Here is a 19,195-nt window from a genome sequence, read left to right on the forward strand (position 1 = left end):
ATTTAGCAATGCTACTACTTCTTTGCAGTATGTATTTTATAAGCTTTCCAATCGAATTCATTTCCAGCCGCTTCCACTGACTTTCCAGTCTTACTTTTAGTGCTGTATTCGTCTTTTTAATAGAACAACTATTAGTTGTGTTTACGCTTCTTGCTCAAACTCACTTCCAGGTAACTTCCAGTAATTCTGTCGTAACTTTCACTACGCTTGCACTCTGCACTCACTCGATGCATTTTCATAGCCCTTCCAGCGGTTTCCAGTCGACTAGGCAACGACTTTCCAATTTGGCTATGAATTTGAAATTACTTTTAACTGTACCAATCGTTATATGTACTATATATATATGTAATACTATTAGGTGCGATATCGCTTTTTAAACTATATGGACTGTGTTTTGCTAGACGTTTTTATATCCATATATATATATATAAAGCTGTTATACGATATGTGTTAATCAGGAGTATGATATGAGATACGAGTACATATTATGACAAACTAGGGTCTTCTCATGGACCTATCCATAGCTTTAGTGTGGTGACCGCCTCGCCTCGCCTCGTGTGTGTGTGAGTGTGGTTAGCCCGAAACGAAATTATACAAATACTATATATACTATATACATGATATATCCAGTTTTACATATACATATATTCTATATATAAGCAACATATCAATCGGATGGCAAACGAGAATGTCATGTAACTACATATACTATATACCATATATATATATGCAAGAATAAAATCGCACAAACATATCGTAAACTGATGCAAAACGTGACTTACTTTTAGCTATACTTTGCAGCTCTCAATGTTAAATTATATTGTAAGTAGCTTTCTGATCTGGTTCGTTTCGTTTACTTTACTTTTATTAGGAATATTAATGCCGTTTCTTATATACGCTGTTTTACTTAAGAAGGGAAGAGAGTTCCGGGTACGACGGGGTGACAGTGATATTGGGATAAAGGTTGCTGTTTAGATATGGCATTCATATTACATTTTACAAATACAAATACAATTAGTTATATAGTATATTATAGTATACTATGTCCGTACTATCGCGTTATTTATATATATATAAGTAATAACTGCTATAACAAAGCGAAAACAAATTTCACAAAAAAAAAGAGATTAGATAAAAAAAAAAAAAGAGTGAGTGAGGAATTGAAATAATAACAAAACAAAGAGACGCCCTTAAATATTCTTCCGATGTTGTAGTTGTAGTAGTAGTAGGTACATATATGATATATATATTATATATATATATATATATATAAAAATAAACTTATACAAAAGCATTTGACGATCCAGACTCTACCAGACGCTGCATTTGTTCGCCGGATTCATGGTGCTGCCGATTTCGCAGTTGTAAGCGCGTGCGAAATCACGCGAATTCGAGAGCGGACCCAGGACACGGACAAAGCCGGGCGAATGCACCGACGAACGGATCTTGGTTAACGCATCTTGCGGTCGCATCGAACCGCACCAGATTTGCGCATAGTTGAGAAAGAAGAGCTGATCGTGCGTCATATTCAGCGCCGGCAACAGTTGCTCCCTCCCATGCAGCTTCTCCCACTTTTTGTATGCCTATAACGATGATTATCAGTAAGATGTGATAATGAATTGTACATTGTGAGTCGGTACTCACTCGGAATGCCTGCTTTAGGCCACCGTTGTCCGCAATATTCTCGCCCTGCGTCATCCGCCCGTCCATGAACATGTCCACCTCGTTGATCTTGTAGCGCGAATACTGATCGATCACACATTGAGTGCGCTCACGGAACGCCTCGATGGTCGCATTGTTCCACCACTGCATCATGTTGCCCTCCTTATCGAACTGTCGCCCCTTGTCGTCGAAGCCATGCGTGATCTCGTGTCCGATCACCACGCCAATGCCCCCATAGTTGAGCGACTTGGGAAAGTGCTGACTGTAGAACAACGGTTGCAGTATGCCAGCGGGAAAGACTGAGAAAGAGATCAAGATCAACATCAAGACAGGTTGAAAGATTGTAAGTAAGAAAGAAAGTATTTCTACAAGTTTTATCTGATCTACAAGTATATACATATAAAAAGGGAAGTGACGATCAGTGATATTATGTGGCAGTTTAGCACTTTGCGAATTAGATTGTTAATTAAAGAATAGCTAACAAACATGAAGTTTGCATCGATAGGAAAGAGTTTAGAATGAACAAATATTTTGGGAATATCTTGAAGAAAAGAGTTGTAAAATATGTGAAATGGAAACAAGAATTCATCTATAGCATAAAGATACAATTGTGTAATTATAATAATAAAAGAAACATTTTGGAACTTAATTTGATAATTTAATAAAGAAAAAGATGATCTACAAAGAGCAGAAACTTAAACTTTATTAAATGAAGATTTTATAGCTAAATATGGAAAAACATCCAAAGAGGCGATCTTTACATGTGCATAGAGCAAAAACTCGTACTTTATTAAATAAATATGTTATTGCTTAGAGTTGAAGATCAAATGAAAAGACAATGATTGTAAGAAACAGAGAAATAAGGCAAGGGAAGCGAAAAACTCAAGGTGAACAATGAAGAAAAATGTTCTACGAAAAAGTAAGTTGATAAAATCAAATAATGCAAAAAAATGCTGAATCAGCCGAGGCTGAAGCGAAGAGCAGAAAATATATATGTATGTTATTATAGTGGAATATACATATATATTTTCATATTACATATTGTATTACATAGAAGAAAGAATACCAAAGTCCCAACATTGAAGCTTAAGCCAACTCGTGCTCACCTATATCATTTTTGTTGGGATTGTAGAAGGCATTGACCACCGCTGGCTCAGTGGTCCACTTCTCCTTGTCCACCGGCTGGCGCAGCAGATGCAACAGCTTCTCCGACTCCCAGTGCAGAATGCTTAGCACATTGTCGATAAAATTATCCGAGACAATCGTAAGCTATAAGGAAGAAGATAGAGTTAGTCAAGCTATAGCAAAGATAGAAAGATGTAGAAACCACATACATTGACATACTCCTGCTCCAGTTCGGTGACATTGGTGAGTATCTCGGGGTAGCCGATGCGTTCGTTCATCGAATCGGCCTTCTCTTTGGCCACCGCCCGTGTCTCATCGTCCATCCAATGATTCTCGGCGAGCAGCTCATTGAACGCAGCGCGTATGTTGTGAATCATCTCGAGGGCCACCTCTTTGCTATCCTGGTTGAAATTATCCCGTATGAACAACGCACCGACAGCGACGCCCAACTTTTTGTTCGTCCATTCGACGCACTGCGACCAACGAGTGCGCTCCGATTGAATGCCCATCAGGATTTTGCGAAACTCGACTCGCTCCCGCTGAAAATCATCAATCATATGCGTGACCAGCGACATGACCAAACGCCACAGCATATAGTTATGTATAACCCGACGATCCGTCCGCTTCAATATGTGTCCCATCTCCTGCAAATACTGCAGTCCATACGTGACCAACGGTTCGTCCTCCTCCAGTTTGATATCATCGCCCAGCGCCGTCTGCAGATACGTCGTCCAGTTGAGCTGCGGCACAAGTGTTTGCACCTCACGCAACGACATCTTGCGATAGATGACGCTCGTATCGTGACGATCCGCCTCCGCCAGCGACACATTCACCAGCTGCGTCTCGAAGAGCACCACCTCCTGAAGTTCAGCTGCTGCGGTCGCCGGATTGGCGCCCAAAAGCAACGCAATCTGTGTCATATACTTGTGATACGCCTGCCGATCGTTGTAGCTGCTCGCCTTCAGGTAATAATCTCGCGATGGCAACGCATATTGCAGCTGATCCATTTGCAGTATGTTCACCGAACTGTTCTTGTCATCCGCTCCCACATACAGCTCGATCAGCACCGCTTCGCTGTAGTTCAGCCGCAGCACGCCCATCAGCTGCTCCACGCTCAGATCCGACGGAGGCTGCCAATCCGTCTCGATCACCGGCCAGCCGCCCAGGGCCCGCAGCACTTGCTCCAGCCGACCGACGCCTATTTTGCGTATTTGGGCTGCAAGGAAATAATTGAAAAGAAGTTGCATTCATCAATAGTAGTTGACTCTACTCGAGCTTACATCACAAAGCATTTTCTATTTTCACTACACTACTTTCTCGACAACTAATAAATTCATCTTAAGAACTCTATGAACATTTGAAAATTATTATAGTAAATCAACTTAAGATATTTAAATTGTAATAAACAAAGATCCTCGCTGTCCGTATTATCAGTTAAATATACAAAATTAAGACCGAAAAATTACTGAAATATACCTTCATGCATATTTTTGACTGAGACATCCTTAAATATACTAATTTAATACCACAACAAGATGTATATTTGGTATATTGGCAAAATTAATAAATTCATCCCAAAGCATTTCCTATTTCCACTGCACTACTTACTCGACAACTAACAAATTCATTTATAAAGCTACCAACTTAAGAACGCAACAACAATTTGAAAGTTATTTTAATAAATTACTTAAAGATGTAAATTGTAAAAATAAACAAATATTCTCGCTATCCGTGCGGTATGGAATAGTTAAATACTAAAACATACCAATATGTATATTTGGTATATATATTTCCACTGCACTACTTACTCGGCAACTAATAAATTCATTTATAATGCTACTAACTTAAGAGCTTTGTTCGGTATTATCAGTCATATACCAAAAGATGCTTAAATATGCCGAAATTAATATATTGGACTGAGAGATCCTTAAATATACTAAATTATTACCGAAAAATACTGCCACATACCAAGATGTATATTTGGTATATTGACCAAATTGACCAAATGACCAAATAAATTCCACATTTTTCCACTGCATTACTTTCTCGACTACTAATAAATTCATTTATGAACTCTATAAAAATTCAAAAATGATTATATTAAAACAACTAACGATATTTCAAACAAAAGCCCTCGCTTCCCGTGCTATATTATTAGTTAAATATACCAAATCTATACTGAAACACACCAAAATGCATATTTGGTATATTGACAAAAATAATATCGCTTTATTGCCAAAAGTTTCATACATTTTCAGTAGACACAAAGTTATAAAACCATTAAACAAAAATATAAATTTATAAAGCTTTGGATCGGTGGAAAACTGTGCTCTTCATTTTGTTATCATATTAATTAATATATTTTCTTAAAATTTTATGACAAATTTCAAAATTTAATAAATAAATTTTATATCTTTAACGTTAATATTTGCCGAGGTAAAGTTTTTATGCGAGTGACATCTTAAATCTTTATTTTATATTACATTGAATTTAAAATATATAATTTATTGCGCGTTTTATCACTTTTAAATTTGTATTTGACATCAATAGGATTTACCATTCGAGTACCAGCAAATAACGTTTTAATTAGCGAACAGACATCAATATAGTCTATCATGATAACTGATAGCTTTAGCTTGAAAATTAGCAAAGTCTAGGTGGTGTATTATCCGATATCTTGATAGCTTCATGAGCGGAAAGACGGATAAGATTGTGACTGTTACTCGTATTTGATGTCTAGACATATAATGAATATTGACTCATCTGATATTTTACATTTAGTGAGTTAAGTCATTAAATTTCTGTGCCAATTCTACGTCTAATTACTATTTTTCTATTACTATTTATTATTACATATAACGAATATTGCATTTAAAAATAAACAACAGAGATTCAAGTTCATGCCTGCAGTATTTTTAGAGTATTTTACCCACTACCTACTTATAGTATTTTTTCATAACTTTAGTATTTTTCTAGCAATCGTAGTATTTTATGTATTTTACTCAATATTTCGAGATACTCACGTATGTCCATGCAGCTCTTGAAGAAGGTCTTCGCCTTGATCGTTGCCTCGTTGTCACGCTCATCGATCGGTTCATCGAGAACGCCTCGCAGCACCAACTGCTGCTGGTCGGAGAGCACCTAAAGAGAGCATCGTTTTTTGGGAGAGAGCTCTATTAGAGTTACATAATAAATCGCTGACAGCGACAAAAATATTGCAAGCTTACCTCAAACGTGCTGATCGAGCTGCGATCCTCGGGAATGGGATGCACTTTATTCCAAGTGCCGCAGGCAAACTGAAAGAAGTCCTCACACGGATCGGCTGTCAAGTCCATGGCCGATAGCAAAGAGGCCGCTGCAATCGAGGTGATAAAAAACAATCGGTCAATCTATGCAAACAGTAAATCAATAGCTTATCTAGCAGCTGTGAATTCCCATGTCATAATTCATAAATGCTGCGTTCATAAAACACACTCGCAACTTTTATCATCCAAACAAAATTTACGCCAAAAGTTTGTTCAAAGGAATTCCTCTACATTTTGTTTTTTTTTGATTTGGTGAGTGTCTGCCAAAGTTAATTGCAGCCAAACTGTTGAAACAAACAAAAGGGGCGACACATCCATAAATCACCGCAACTATGCGCATTCAAAATTTGAACCAGAGCTGCCAACTCTGTTCGAAAAAGGAGCTGCCGTCAGAGCTAATAAATCACACTCACGACAACAAACTCACACAGACAATTGAGCAAACGACGCTATCTATTCAGATAATGGACATTATTTTATGCACCGTTTTGCACTTCAAAAAGCATGTTCGCAAAGTTTCAATTAAATTTTAGTGAAAATGCGCTCTTCAAACTGTTTTATTTGTCTGCTGAAAGTATTTGAAGTTGGTTGCCCTAAAAAGTATGCTACAAATATTTCACAACATTTTTTCGAAAATTCGCAGTTGAAACGACATTTTTTTGATGCATTGTATAAGTGTAAATTTCTTTGATTTATGAAGAAAATTCATGACAATTTAAGTTAAAAATTTGAAATATATACATATATAAAGGCGTATACGTAATTTCATATTGCAACATTTCAATAGTCGCTTAAATGTAAGTATGTTATGCTTGAGTTTCGAACACTATGTTGGAAATATATAATTTGAAATTAACAAAAATAAAATATGACGCAACTTCTTTTAGCATCTGACACTTCTTTAGTATTAAAAACTTTCAAGGCGGAACTCATTTTCAATTCAATTGCCACGCAAAACACAAAACCCGAATGGGAAATGGAAAATGGGATTCCAGCTACGCACATTCTTGGTTGCCAATTAATGAAATGTCTTGGAGTTTGCCGCATTTTGTGGCATAAAACCGCGAAGAACTTACCAAAAAAAAAGCAAGAAAAAGAACGAAGAGAAAAACAATTGCCTCCGAGGGAGGGAGAGGGAGAAGAAGTGAGGAGCGCATTAACTATTCTGCGGCGGCGACTATTATGCATTTGTTATGCATGCATGCGATGTGGCATGCGGCATATGCGACATGTGGCATCAACCAAATGTCACATTCCCAGCTCACATTCTTCCCGCTCTTCGCTCGCTTTCTCTCCGAGTTTCTCGCTCTCTTGGGGCGACCCATAAAAAGGTCGTTAAACGCCGCCTGTCTTTCGCTTGCCGATGGAGGGCAAGAGGGAAGGGTTGGGAGGGGAGGGAGCGACAAGGACTCGCTGGAGACGCCTGATGACTTGGCAAATGCATTTGGACATATAACCGTGTGGCCATCATCAAAGCCATACCGGGACATATAATCAACATCAAATGCGAGCCGCTGCCGATAAACCACGCTTAATTGCTAATAAATAATTGAAAAGACGCCTTCGCTTTGTCACCCCTTTCATCCCCCACCCACGGGGGGAAGGAGGCGTGGCATACGCACAAACACATAGAGAGAGAGAGAGAGAGAGGATGATTGACAGCGCCCCCATTTGGCTGTCAGGAAGAGTAACAAGTAAGAAAGCTACAGTTGAGTGTGCTCGACTGTGCGATACCCTGTACCGATATTGAATAAAAGCAAACAAGGTCGGTATTATTCTAAAAATATACCAAAAATACTAAGAAATAAGAAAGCAGCCCATTTTGAATAAAAGCAAAACATTGCGATATTACATTTAATATACCAAATTAATACACTACAAAAACACTAAAAATATACCAAAAGTTATTTTTGGTATACTCAAATAATAATAATTTTCTTAGTGAGTAGGAGTTTTTGCCTATACAAAAGAATTTTTTTTAATAACTTCTACTATTTTCGTCTAATCGCAATGAAATCCAAGAATCCATAAAAGTTATAGTTATAGTACCAAAAATCGCAACTCTAACTTCGCTTGCTATATGATTTTTATTGATTTACCGGGACGGAAGTAGGTGTGGCAAAAATTTTAAACAAACTTGATCTGCGTGCAAACATAATAAGTGCTGTCTAAGAAATTATGCCTTCATCTCTTATAGCCTCTGAAATCTTGGTTTTCATACGGACGGACGAACAGACAGACGGATTGTTGACGCTGATCATGTCTCCTTTTGCCTGCTATATACATTTCATGTAGTCACAAAGTCATAATAGCCTTCTACCCTGTGGGTAGCGGGTATAAAAACCAAGAGCCTGCTAACGACAGCAAAATCCCGCAGTGTCCCGCATCATCATCATCATCATCGTGGACATCATCGTTGTGGTCAGGTGGTCAACTTACTCACCTGTTCGCACGCATTCCTGTGTCATGCAGATGTTTTCCTGACCGCCATCTCCTCCTGTCAGTCCTCCTCCTCCTCCTCCTCGTCCTGCCCCGTGGCCAACTCCATCTGAGCTCGTCTTGTAGTCATCTGCAATTAGAGAACATTTTTCAGTTTCGCTAACAGGTATTCAATTGTCTCACACACACTCTTAACACACATACACACGCACACCTTTTAAAACATCTCTAGAAATTCCCCCCTTAAGTTAGCCGCTGTCTCGATTTAAAAACCACTCAGGCAAATTGAATTTGAATTTTTCATTAAAACGGATTTACAACATCGCCAGCCAATTGAGTTAAAGGCATCGCAGTTAAACGTTGACCGACTGGCAGTTACCCTCTAATTGTTTTATAAAGCTTGACTTGAAAGCAAGCAACATTTTCAATTAAAACCATTAACTCAAAGTTGGAGAACAGCTTATGAATTGCGAATTACTAGCAAAGTGACTGATACCCTGTAAAAAAGTATTTGAACTATTTATATACTCTCTTAACTAATTGTATAAATTTTCCTATTCAAAATTTCTCAACATTTAAAGCTAAGCTAAATGAAACTAAATTGTATAATACTAAATAATCGATTTGAAATACTAGAAGATACCCTGTAAAGCCAGCATCTAAGCAAAAATATTTGGTATCCAAAATTTCTTCACATTTCGCTAAATGAAACAAAATTTAATATGAATAATGGGCTGGACAAACTTGCATATGAAATGGTGAAAGCAAGAAAATGTTTTCAGCTTTAAGTGAGCGCAACATTTATTTGTAACATTGTGGGTTACCTTGTGTAGTTCTTTTGGGGGTAATATAAGTGACAACCCCCTGAAAATAAATACAAGAAAGGGAATGAACGAAAGGGAGAGAGACAGCGAGCGAGAGAGAGAGAGAGACAGGGAGGGGGAGAGAAAGTTCTACATCGACAGCTCATTTTTTATTTAATGAACATAAAAAGTTGACGGCTCAACGTGTTTCTCCTCCTTCCATCTCCTGCTGCTGGTCGATAGCTCATCGATTGAAGGCACTCGGGATACACGGCACATGTTGCATGTGGCCCTTTTATAATTGTACTCCCTCTCTCTCTCTCTCTCTTTCTCCCACTCTCTCCCTCTGTCTCTTTCTGCTGCGCATTTGATTCAGCTGGTTGAATAACAATTTACATATTCTGCAAGTTCCTTTGGCTTCCTTGCCTTGCCTTGCCTTGCCTCGCTCGGGGCAAATCAAACACCTTCGTCGCTAATACCGAACCCAACTCCGGATGTTTGCCACAATGTTGCACCACCATCAGTTGGGCTTTATTGTGTTGTATAGTATCCCAGCCACAGGAGGAAGCTCCTCGAGTAATTAGCTCAAGTGTTTATACATCTAATTGGTTCACTTCTGCTCAGTTCAGCTGGGGAAAAGTACACGAGGCAGAAGTGGATTCGAGGAAGTTCACACCGAAAGATGTGGAAATGTGGCAAACAAAGCCCCCAAAAAGGAAATAAACAAGTGGGGCAAAAGTGTGCAAAGTTCACATAAAATTTCGTGTTCAGGTAAACCAATTTATGTAGCATAATGAAGGTTATTGATTAGGCAACGTTAACAGTAAGCATAGAGAAATCAACATAGGAAATTTGAACACACTAGATAATATGGTAACTGAGATATGAGCTTTGAAACAGATGGACAGACGGAACGCCGGATAATGACACTGATAATATGGTAACTGAGATATGAGCTTTGAAACAGATGGACGGACGGAACGCCGGATAATGACTGTCAGTAATTTTCAGAAAGGAATCACACTTCTCAAAAAAATACATTTCAATATATATACGTTTTGGAAAAAAATATTGTATTACTAGTTCAATAAAAACAAATATATTTTAAAACATTTTCAAATAAAGGTCGCATCACAAATCGATTTCCATTGCGTTTCATTTCTAGCATTCCAGCTGCACTTGATGCTGATCACGTCCATCGTATCGCGTGATCAATTTATCGATTATTCTCATGGAATTTTCCCATCTCTAATCAAATTGCGCATACGCAATTCTGCATCATGCATCTGCACGAAAGCAACGTGGATCAATGCAAAATGTAGATCAAGTTAATAAATTATGTGTGAATAACGAATGAAATAAAAATGTGATCAATTGGGGAGTACAGCTGGTAAGTTGACCATTAAAGAATATACAAGTTTTTTTTAATTTCCAATAAAAAACCAGCATCAGCATTCTATACTATATATATTACATATAAAAATACGAAATGACGAAAAGCAATTGAAAAGTGAAAGTGCCGGTAATAAAGAACTCAAAGCAAAAAAGTAAATTGCTCAATGAAAATCGTGGAAATTTTAAAAGTCTGACATAATTTGCATTTAAAGCACGTATAATAAACATATGTATATTTCATACTTATATGAAATGACGTAATGCAAATGCAATTGCATAAGCGAAAGTAAAAATGCTGTCAAATGCCGGTAACAAAGAATTCAAATTGATATTGCTAGAAATTAATGAATGAATTATATACAGAATTGAGATAAATACACAAGGGTGTGAAAAAATGAGGCAGGTCAAACAAATTTGGCAAATTCTCGAACAAAGAAAATCAGCAGATTTCACATGCAAATCTGCTAATGTGCTTTCCATATATATTTCAGTAATATTTCTTGTGAAAGTATTATATAATTATCGGTACAATATTAACACCAAAGTGTGATGAAGAAGTTAAAAAATATATGGCTAAAAACAATGTTTGGAATCATTCACTTTGCATAGCTTATCTACTATATACATCTGAGGATTAAAAAATATCACCACCAAGTAAAAAAGCTACAGTCGAGTGCGCTTGATTCTGAGATATCCGATATTCATTTTGAATAAAATCAAAGCAGTGCGGTATTAATTTTAAAATATACCAACTACCAACTAAGGATATGTTTGGTATATTGAGATACTACTACATTCAAAATATACCAAATATTGAAGTGGGTGTTTCTTTCATGCAAAGGTATTTCTTAAATAACTTCTATAAATTGTATCTGATCGCATTTAAAGTACTCCTAAATACTGTAATTTTTTTTTGTATGTACCGTAAAGCGACTCAAAATTAAGTTTGTTATTTATTTTTGTCGATTTGGGCTGGGAGTGGCAAAAGTTTAGAAGCAACTTGATCTGCGTGCAAAAATAACAAGTGCTGTTGAAGTGCTGTTTTGTCTCTATCTCTAATAGTCTCTGAGATCTAGGTGTTCATACGGACGGACGGACGGACAGACAGACAGACGAACAGACGGACATAGCTATATCGTATTTTACTTTATGGGTTCAGAGATTTCTCCTTCTGCCTGTTACATACATTTGAAACAGGCACAATGTTATAATAGCTTAACATAACATGTCAATTTTACTTTTATTCCATAAATAAATTACTGAATTAAATGTACTATATATACAAAATTAGTTTTTCAAATTTGCATTACCAGAACCTTCAGTTATATGCTCTACAAAAGAAAGGTAGAAATAAAAATGTTATTTTAAATAAACCTATCAAATATGCATCTCATTATGTATTATATATTTTATCAATATCTGAACTTGGCCAGCTTAATGTTGTTGTTTTTTTTTGTTTCTTATTCACACCATTCGCAACGTATTTATAGATAACAAACTTATTTTTAAAGCTGTGTGTTGAGGGTTTTATATAGGCTTTTGATGATGATGATGATGTTGATGATGGCGGCAGGTGGAAAAGGGTCGTTGAATGAATGAATTTCATGTTTTTGGTGCTAAATATGAAAAGCACGTTTTTTTTTTTTTACAACATGTCGCACGTTGTGTGTGTGTGTGTGTGTGTGTTTGTTTGTGTGTGTTTGTTTGTGTGTGTGTGTGAGTCATTCAATTAAATAGACTTGCGCTGGCAATCGATTGAAAGTCGGCAACAAGCGAAGAATTCCTAGGGACAATTGATTGGTTTTTCCAAAATGTAAATGAGAAACGAGGCATTGGAAGGTGCGGGGGTGCGGGGGTGCAAGGGGCAGATAACACAGATAATGAGACCAGTAAAAATGTTGTTCTTGTTTTTGCTGATGTAGTTGTTGTTGTGCTATGCGAATGAATGCAAAATGTTGAGCAATGCCACAAAGGGACTTGAGAAGAAGGCATCAGCAAGAAGGTGGTGATTGAAGGGGGAGACGGAGGAGGGAGGGGGGTTGTGGCCTGGCTGGAATGTGCGAGCCACAAAAGTGACACAGGAAACAGGCGCTGTGGCATTGTTGCCGCCTGTTGCTGCTGCTGCTGCTGCTTGTTTGACATATTTTATAATTGAATTTCAAAGCGTCGCACGGGGCATTTAATGCAGGCGGAAATGAAAGGCGCCACAGCTCGCTCTGTGGCACGTGGTATGTATGTAACTGTGTGTGTGTGTGTGTGTGTGTGTGTACCACTGTCAACAGCAGCAGCAGCAGCAGCCGCCTGTTGCTCTGCCTTACTAACTGAGTGACTGACTGACTGACTGACTAAATGAGTGACTGAATGCCGCCTGTTGCTCGTTGCTTGCTGCTTGCTGCCTGTTGCTCGTTGCTGAGTTGCTGCGTTGAAAGGAAATTGAGTTTTTGCAGCATTTGTGTTTTTGAGCATTGCGGATATGACACGCCCCCGCTGACGTCACTCCCCCTTTTACATAATGCGCCACACAGAATTCACTTAACATGCAATGCTACAGAGCAAACGGATGCCGACACTTGATTGCCTGCGCTGTTGCTGACCCAATTTCGTCTGCCAACTGTTGTCCCTGTTGCAACTTTACTGTTGTTGTTGCAACAACACCGCTTCTTTGTCTCAGTCCCTGCAAAGCTGCTTGTAGCGAACTACGCCTGCAACTTTGAAATTTTCAAGCAATTCTCGTTGCCCACTTTGAATTCTTCTGCCGGATTCCATTCTTTGCTTCCACTTCTACTCTAAATTCTACTGTGGATTCTTCGACTATTCAACATTTAGTATTCCTTAGTGTTAACTTTTCTGTTAAATATACTCTTAATTCCATTGTTAATGCTACTGATATTGCTACGACTAATTATACCCTCTACTCATAGGTTAGAAGGGTATTTGAGACCGCAAGAAACTGCGAATATACTGATGTAATATTTAGTATATAAATATACTGTCAACAATTAGAAAACCAAACAAATACTACAAATATACTGAATTAATATTTGGTCTATAAATATACTATTTTATTCAAAATATTCTATTGTATGTATATTTAATAGTATATTAATATACCAAATCATTTTATTTTCAGTATTTTTCGGTTTACTATTTTTTCATATGTAAAAGTATATTTATATACCTAATATCAAATCAGTTATTATTATTAATTTTGTATATTTAAAGAATAACATCGTTTGCAATGTTTTCCTTTTCTTAAAAATGGTTAGCGGATATTTCAAAGTCAGGCACATTCTAATGTATCTTTCGATTTTTCTATTCTACTGTTGATTAAACCATTAATTTGAATGTGAATTTCACTACTAATTTTACTATTAATTCTTCTGCTTCAGTAATTAGTTGCGAAGATTTTCAATTTTGCAGCTGTTTCTTATATCTTTGCTGCATTTGCTTTGCTTTTTATGATATCATCGTCTTTTCATATAATTTAAATGTTTTCTGTATTTACTGCATTTTCTACCGCTGAATTTGATGGCTTTTGATCACAATTTACTGTATACTTTGTAGCTACTTTTGCAAGATTTACTACTTCGACTTTTAAGACTATTTTCACTAATTTTTACAGCTGCTTTCATTTGCTGCTTATTTTAATATTACTCCACAATTGCTTAGGTTGCTAAGTTAACTAAAAGTGCTGTCGATGTTTCCTTTGCCATTTCTTACTCACAGTCTTTAACATTAATAACCCGCTTAGTTGTCACTTCGCTTCTGCGTGTAATTTGCACTTAACGGCCACACAGTATTTAATACCGAAATTCACTTAGCAATATTTGATACACACTTAACACTGACACACACAAACAAATACAAAAAATATTGATAACAAAGACAAATGCTATTGCTTTTGCCTTTCCATTTAACGGCCTCTTAGCTTAGCTGCAATTGAGGCTGTTAAGTGAGTAATAGGTAATAAGTGTAGTCATATTTACAACTGCTTTTAGTTGATTGATACTACAAATTTCTATTGCTATTGCTATTCACCAACTCATTTAACTGCTATACATTTAACTATCACAAGTGCAACTTTTATTGCTGTTGGACAACTGTTGCTGTTGGCTGTTGTTGGTTGTTGGTTGTTGACTTACCGGCATCCGTTAGCTCGTTGCGCGGATAGAACTGACACTGCTGATGCAGGCTAGCAAAGTAGATGGCCAGAGCACCGATTGCGGCGCCCAGAACCGTGAATGCGATGGCAAGAACAAAGAGACGCCGCCGTTGCTGTGTCTCCTTTAACAGCAACCAATCGCTGGCCACGGCCGTTGAGGCAGCAACAGTTGCATTGCGTCCACTCCCATCCGGACTGAGAAACACAACAGTTGGCAGCTTATGTTGCTGCTGCTGCTGTTGTGGCTGTTGCTGTTGTTGCGGCAACTGTTGCTGCTGCTGCTGCTGCTGTTGCAGTTGCTGCTGCTGCGGCTGTTGACCCAGCAGCGGCGATACGACCGTCGCATTTAGCTCATCGAGCGCATTCGACTGCAGATAACCATTGTTCAGTTTGTTGTCACTTGTGGGCGCTGTGCCGCCGCTGGGCGTGGCCAACATATCGCTAACAAGCTGACGCTGCTGCTGCTGCCGCAGTCGCAGTCGTTGCCGCTGCTGCTGCTGCTGCTTTTAACTTTTATCAGTTGCCTTTAGTTTGCTATTGATTTATTGACACCAGCGGCGGCTTATGAATAATCTGCAATGATGTTCCAACTGTCCACACTGCGGCTTTGCCAGTTAAGCTTCGCGCTCTTCACGTTGTCGGCACTGCAAAAACAGAAGACCACAATGACAACAACAAAAGATATTGATACATACACACACACATACACATGAAAGAGAATCAAAATAAACAACTTAATACGCATTATCATTCAACTGTTTCAAGTGCTTCTTCGGCTGTGGTCACATGTGACCATCCACGAAATACCCGCTCGTGACATCGTTGAAGGCAAATGCATCCTGCTTAAGGTGTATCTGATTTTGACATTAATTTTCTGCGAAGTTGGCTGCTCTTCAGTGACAAGTGGACAGAGCTGCACTTTTCTTCTATTGTTGTATACTATGCAACACCTTTCAATGGAGTTGGCAGCTCACATTCTTTTCTTTACTCGAGTTGCATCTGATTTTAACATTCATTTTCTTACGAAGCTACGAAGTTGGCAGCGCTTCAGTGACAAGTGGACAGTGCTGCACTTTTCTTATGTAGTATTTTATAACTGGTCAATGACTTTCTGTGGAGTTGGCAGCTCCCATTCTTTTCTTTACTCTCTGAGAAGGCAGCACCAGAGTGACAAGTGGACAGAGCTGCACTTTTCTTCTATTGTTGGATACTATGCAATAAATTTCAATGGAGTTGGCAGCTCACATTCTTTTCTTTACTCGTGGTGCATCTGATTTTAACATTCATTTTCTTACGAAGCTACGAAGTTGGCAGCGCTTCAGTGACAAGTGGACAGTGCTGCACTTTTCTTATGTAGTATTTTATAACTGGTCAATGACTTTCTGTGGAGTTGGCAGCTGCCATTCTTTTCTTTACTCTCTAAGAAGGCAGCACCAGAGAGAGAAGTGGACAGTGCTGCACTTTTCTTGTATTGTTGTATTTTACAACAGCACCAGAGTGACAAGTTGACAGGACAAATTTAGACGCACTTCGTATTCAATCCTTCTTTGTGTTGTTTAAATGCGTTAAACTAAGTTTGTCAGAAGTCCTACAACAACAATTATTAAATATGAACTACCATTTACACAATGCTCAATGCTATTCCAACTGTCAATTGCAATATATTTATTGCAAGTATTTATCAATTGAAATTGCAATACAATAAACACAAGGTGGCAGCTTTGTCAATCCAACTTAATGTCACATAATAAAAATGCAAATGAACGATATAAGCTCGTCAATAAATCATTGTGTTAAGTAACTTAAGCACTTGTGAATTTTGACAGACAGTTTGAATAAAAAAAAAACGGAGAAAATCGAGTTTGACAACATGTTAAGTTTGCTTATTTCGCTCTGACAGCCGCATGAGGAATTGTCTTTTATATAAATAAAATTCTTCAACTACACTTTCCAAGCTAGTTACGAGTAATGAAAAGTGTTCTACCAGAATGCACCGGACTAAGCAAGCTAGGTAATATGATACAAGCGTTCTATAACCATTTTGTAAGTGCAAACATTACAACAATGACAAAAGCTATGAAATTATAATAGCATTGTAGATATAAATAACCATTTGGGTTAACCACAATTAGGCATAACTTTGGCTTGTAAATGATGAATAAATAATCTGTAGTTCTAACAAATTTTCATTAATATTCTTCACAGTTTATATAATTTCTTCAAACACTTTCATTGAGAAACAAATATATAGCTCGTACCTTGAGTCGTATGAGTAATATTTATAAAAGCTTTGAACTCTAGCCGCTGGCATATAAATAAAACTGGTTAGATCGGATAATGATATCATATAGCTGTCATAGGAACTATAGCTCAAAAAAACGTGTTTCTGTCTCAAATCATTAATTCGTATTCTTTTTTTTTTTGTTTTAGAAATTTCGCTTAATTAATGAAAACGATATGAGTTATTATAAAACAATAATTTTTTGTAGATTTTTTTTCTTTTTTTTTTAAGGCAATTTAACGACACATTTATCATCGATCTTCAACTATATATGTTTCATTCCTGTTATTTTTATATCTGTTATTTAATTATTTTTTATGTTAATTTTATTTGTTCTACAATTTATATTTGGAAATCCTGCTAATATTTTTTGTAATTTTAGATGTTTGAAATTCTTAGTAAACCACATTTTCATATATATTTGAGTAATATAAATATTACAGATTTGCAATTTCTCATAAAACAAATTGTTTTTTAATAAAAAATATCATATTATCAATTAACTATTTAAGTGATATTGCTTAAATCAAAGCCCCCTTTAAATTCGATTAGAATTTGAGTTGGAGGCTCGTCGAAATTATACAGGTTTTTTACTGGCTTTTATTTTGTTATTGTCTGAACCTAATTGTCATAAATATTGCATTAAATCTGTTGTCGATTGTTGTTGTTCTCCTTCTCGTTCCTAGTTGCAATACCATAATTTGATAGGCCCACTGACTGTCTGACTGCCTCAAGTGTCTAACACGATCATGGTAAACATGTTTGTGCTTGTTTGTGGTGGGTCGCCGGAAAGGCCGCGTAAAACGCATTAGAGAGAGAGATGCAAACAAAAAAAGTTGCTCAACTTAAGATACAATTGAGATTTCTACAAATTTGCAAACTGAAACTAGTTCCCATCCATAATAAGAAACAGAAACGTAGATTAAAAGATTTGAAGCAAAAGAGAGAGATAGAGAGATGGAGGTGGAGGTGGAGAAGAGAAGACGAAGACGCAGAAGACGCGGAGACAAGAGCTCTGTTGTTAAGCATGGGCCGCACCTGCGCAGGCTGCGGCCAAAAATGGTTTGGAGATTATGACGTTTGGAGACTTTGAGGCTGATTAGACGCCGTTAAGCCGGCAAAAAAAAAAATAATAATAACGCGCACTAATTTGATCTCGTGATTAAAATATTAAAGGCAAATTAACAATTTAAGCGTTTTATGCAAATCGCTTCAACAATTTTGCCAGTCTTTCCACGTGAATTCTCTTTTGTAGCTGGCAACAACAAAACAAAAAAAACTTAAATACACAACACAAAAAGGAATTGTCAAAAAAAAAATCACCACACAAAAAATAGAAACATTTGCATTTCACATTGTATAACAAGTTAGACACAATAATAATAATAATCTATACTAAAGATTATTTGCAATATTCGGTACGATTCACTTTAGTAGTTTGTTAAATTCATAACTCAGAGATTTGCATTACTTTTTATTGCTGTAGCACCTTAATTGCCTTTTGCTGTTATTTGTTGCTGTTTTTGCTGTTGTTGTCGTGAAGTACGTTTTTCTATTAATATATTAATTCGGTTTTTTTTGTTGCCTGATATTTATATAGCCTTCGTAGGCCTCGTTTTTATTTTTGTTTTGAACAACAGTTACATTTAGCGCTTGCTTTTGCGTGTTGCGATTAGTGCGCTAGTGTGTGTGCGTGTCTGCGTGCGTGTAAATGAGCATATGGATGCGTGTGTGAGAATTGTTTTTGTTTGTGTTTGGTTGTGCCGCCAAACCGCGCGAAGCGACTTCTCGTTACGAACTGAACGCTGTGAACTGTCCTTAGCTTTTAAGCAGCAGGCGGCGGCAACTGTCGCCGCGGACAGCGGCAGCAGCGACGCAACGCGACGCGACGCCAGCGCAGACGGGTGGGCGCGCGCTAACGGGCAATTTTGACAGCGTGCGCCGGCAAACTCGACGCGACGACGACATAAAAAGCTCTTTTCCTTCATTTGCCTCCCTCTTGCTCGTTCTCTCTTGCACAAAA

The 19,195-nt window shown here is 37.5% G+C and overlaps 1 protein-coding gene across 1 annotated transcript; it reads right to left on the bottom strand.

Moving 5' to 3' along the window:
* Positions 1-849: 849 nt before the first annotated feature.
* Positions 850-18,987, bottom strand: LOC133849353 (neprilysin-1). Its single transcript, XM_062285377.1, has 9 exons — positions 18,644-18,987; positions 14,872-15,535; positions 8,536-8,661; positions 6,015-6,142; positions 5,811-5,928; positions 2,997-4,003; positions 2,769-2,931; positions 1,645-1,961; positions 850-1,583 (listed from the first exon to the last, which is right to left on the bottom strand). Exons 2-9 carry the CDS (start codon positions 15,326-15,328, stop codon positions 1,311-1,313), a joined length of 2,589 nt encoding a protein of 862 aa, XP_062141361.1. The 5' UTR covers positions 15,329-15,535; positions 18,644-18,987; the 3' UTR covers positions 850-1,310.
* Positions 18,988-19,195: the final 208 nt, after the last annotated feature.

The sequence above is a fragment of the Drosophila sulfurigaster genome, chromosome X (genome assembly GCF_023558435.1).
Source record: "Drosophila sulfurigaster albostrigata strain 15112-1811.04 chromosome X, ASM2355843v2, whole genome shotgun sequence".
In the NCBI taxonomy this organism is placed as follows: domain Eukaryota; kingdom Metazoa; phylum Arthropoda; class Insecta; order Diptera; family Drosophilidae; genus Drosophila; species Drosophila sulfurigaster.

What these genes read in the sequence shown, in the direction of transcription:
- LOC133849353 (XM_062285377.1), bottom strand. Translation starts at nt 15,328, where the DNA reads ATGTTGGCCACGCCCAGCGGCGGCACAGCGCCCACAAGTGACAACAAA. An exon ending in TCCCAACAAAAATGATATAG is followed by an intron (nt 1,962 to 2,768) that starts GTGAGCACGAGT and finishes TCTCTTTCTCAG; the next exon opens with TCTTTCCCGCTGGCATACTG. An exon ending in GCCTAAAGCAGGCATTCCGA is followed by an intron (nt 1,584 to 1,644) that starts GTGAGTACCGAC and finishes TCATCGTTATAG; the next exon opens with GCATACAAAAAGTGGGAGAA.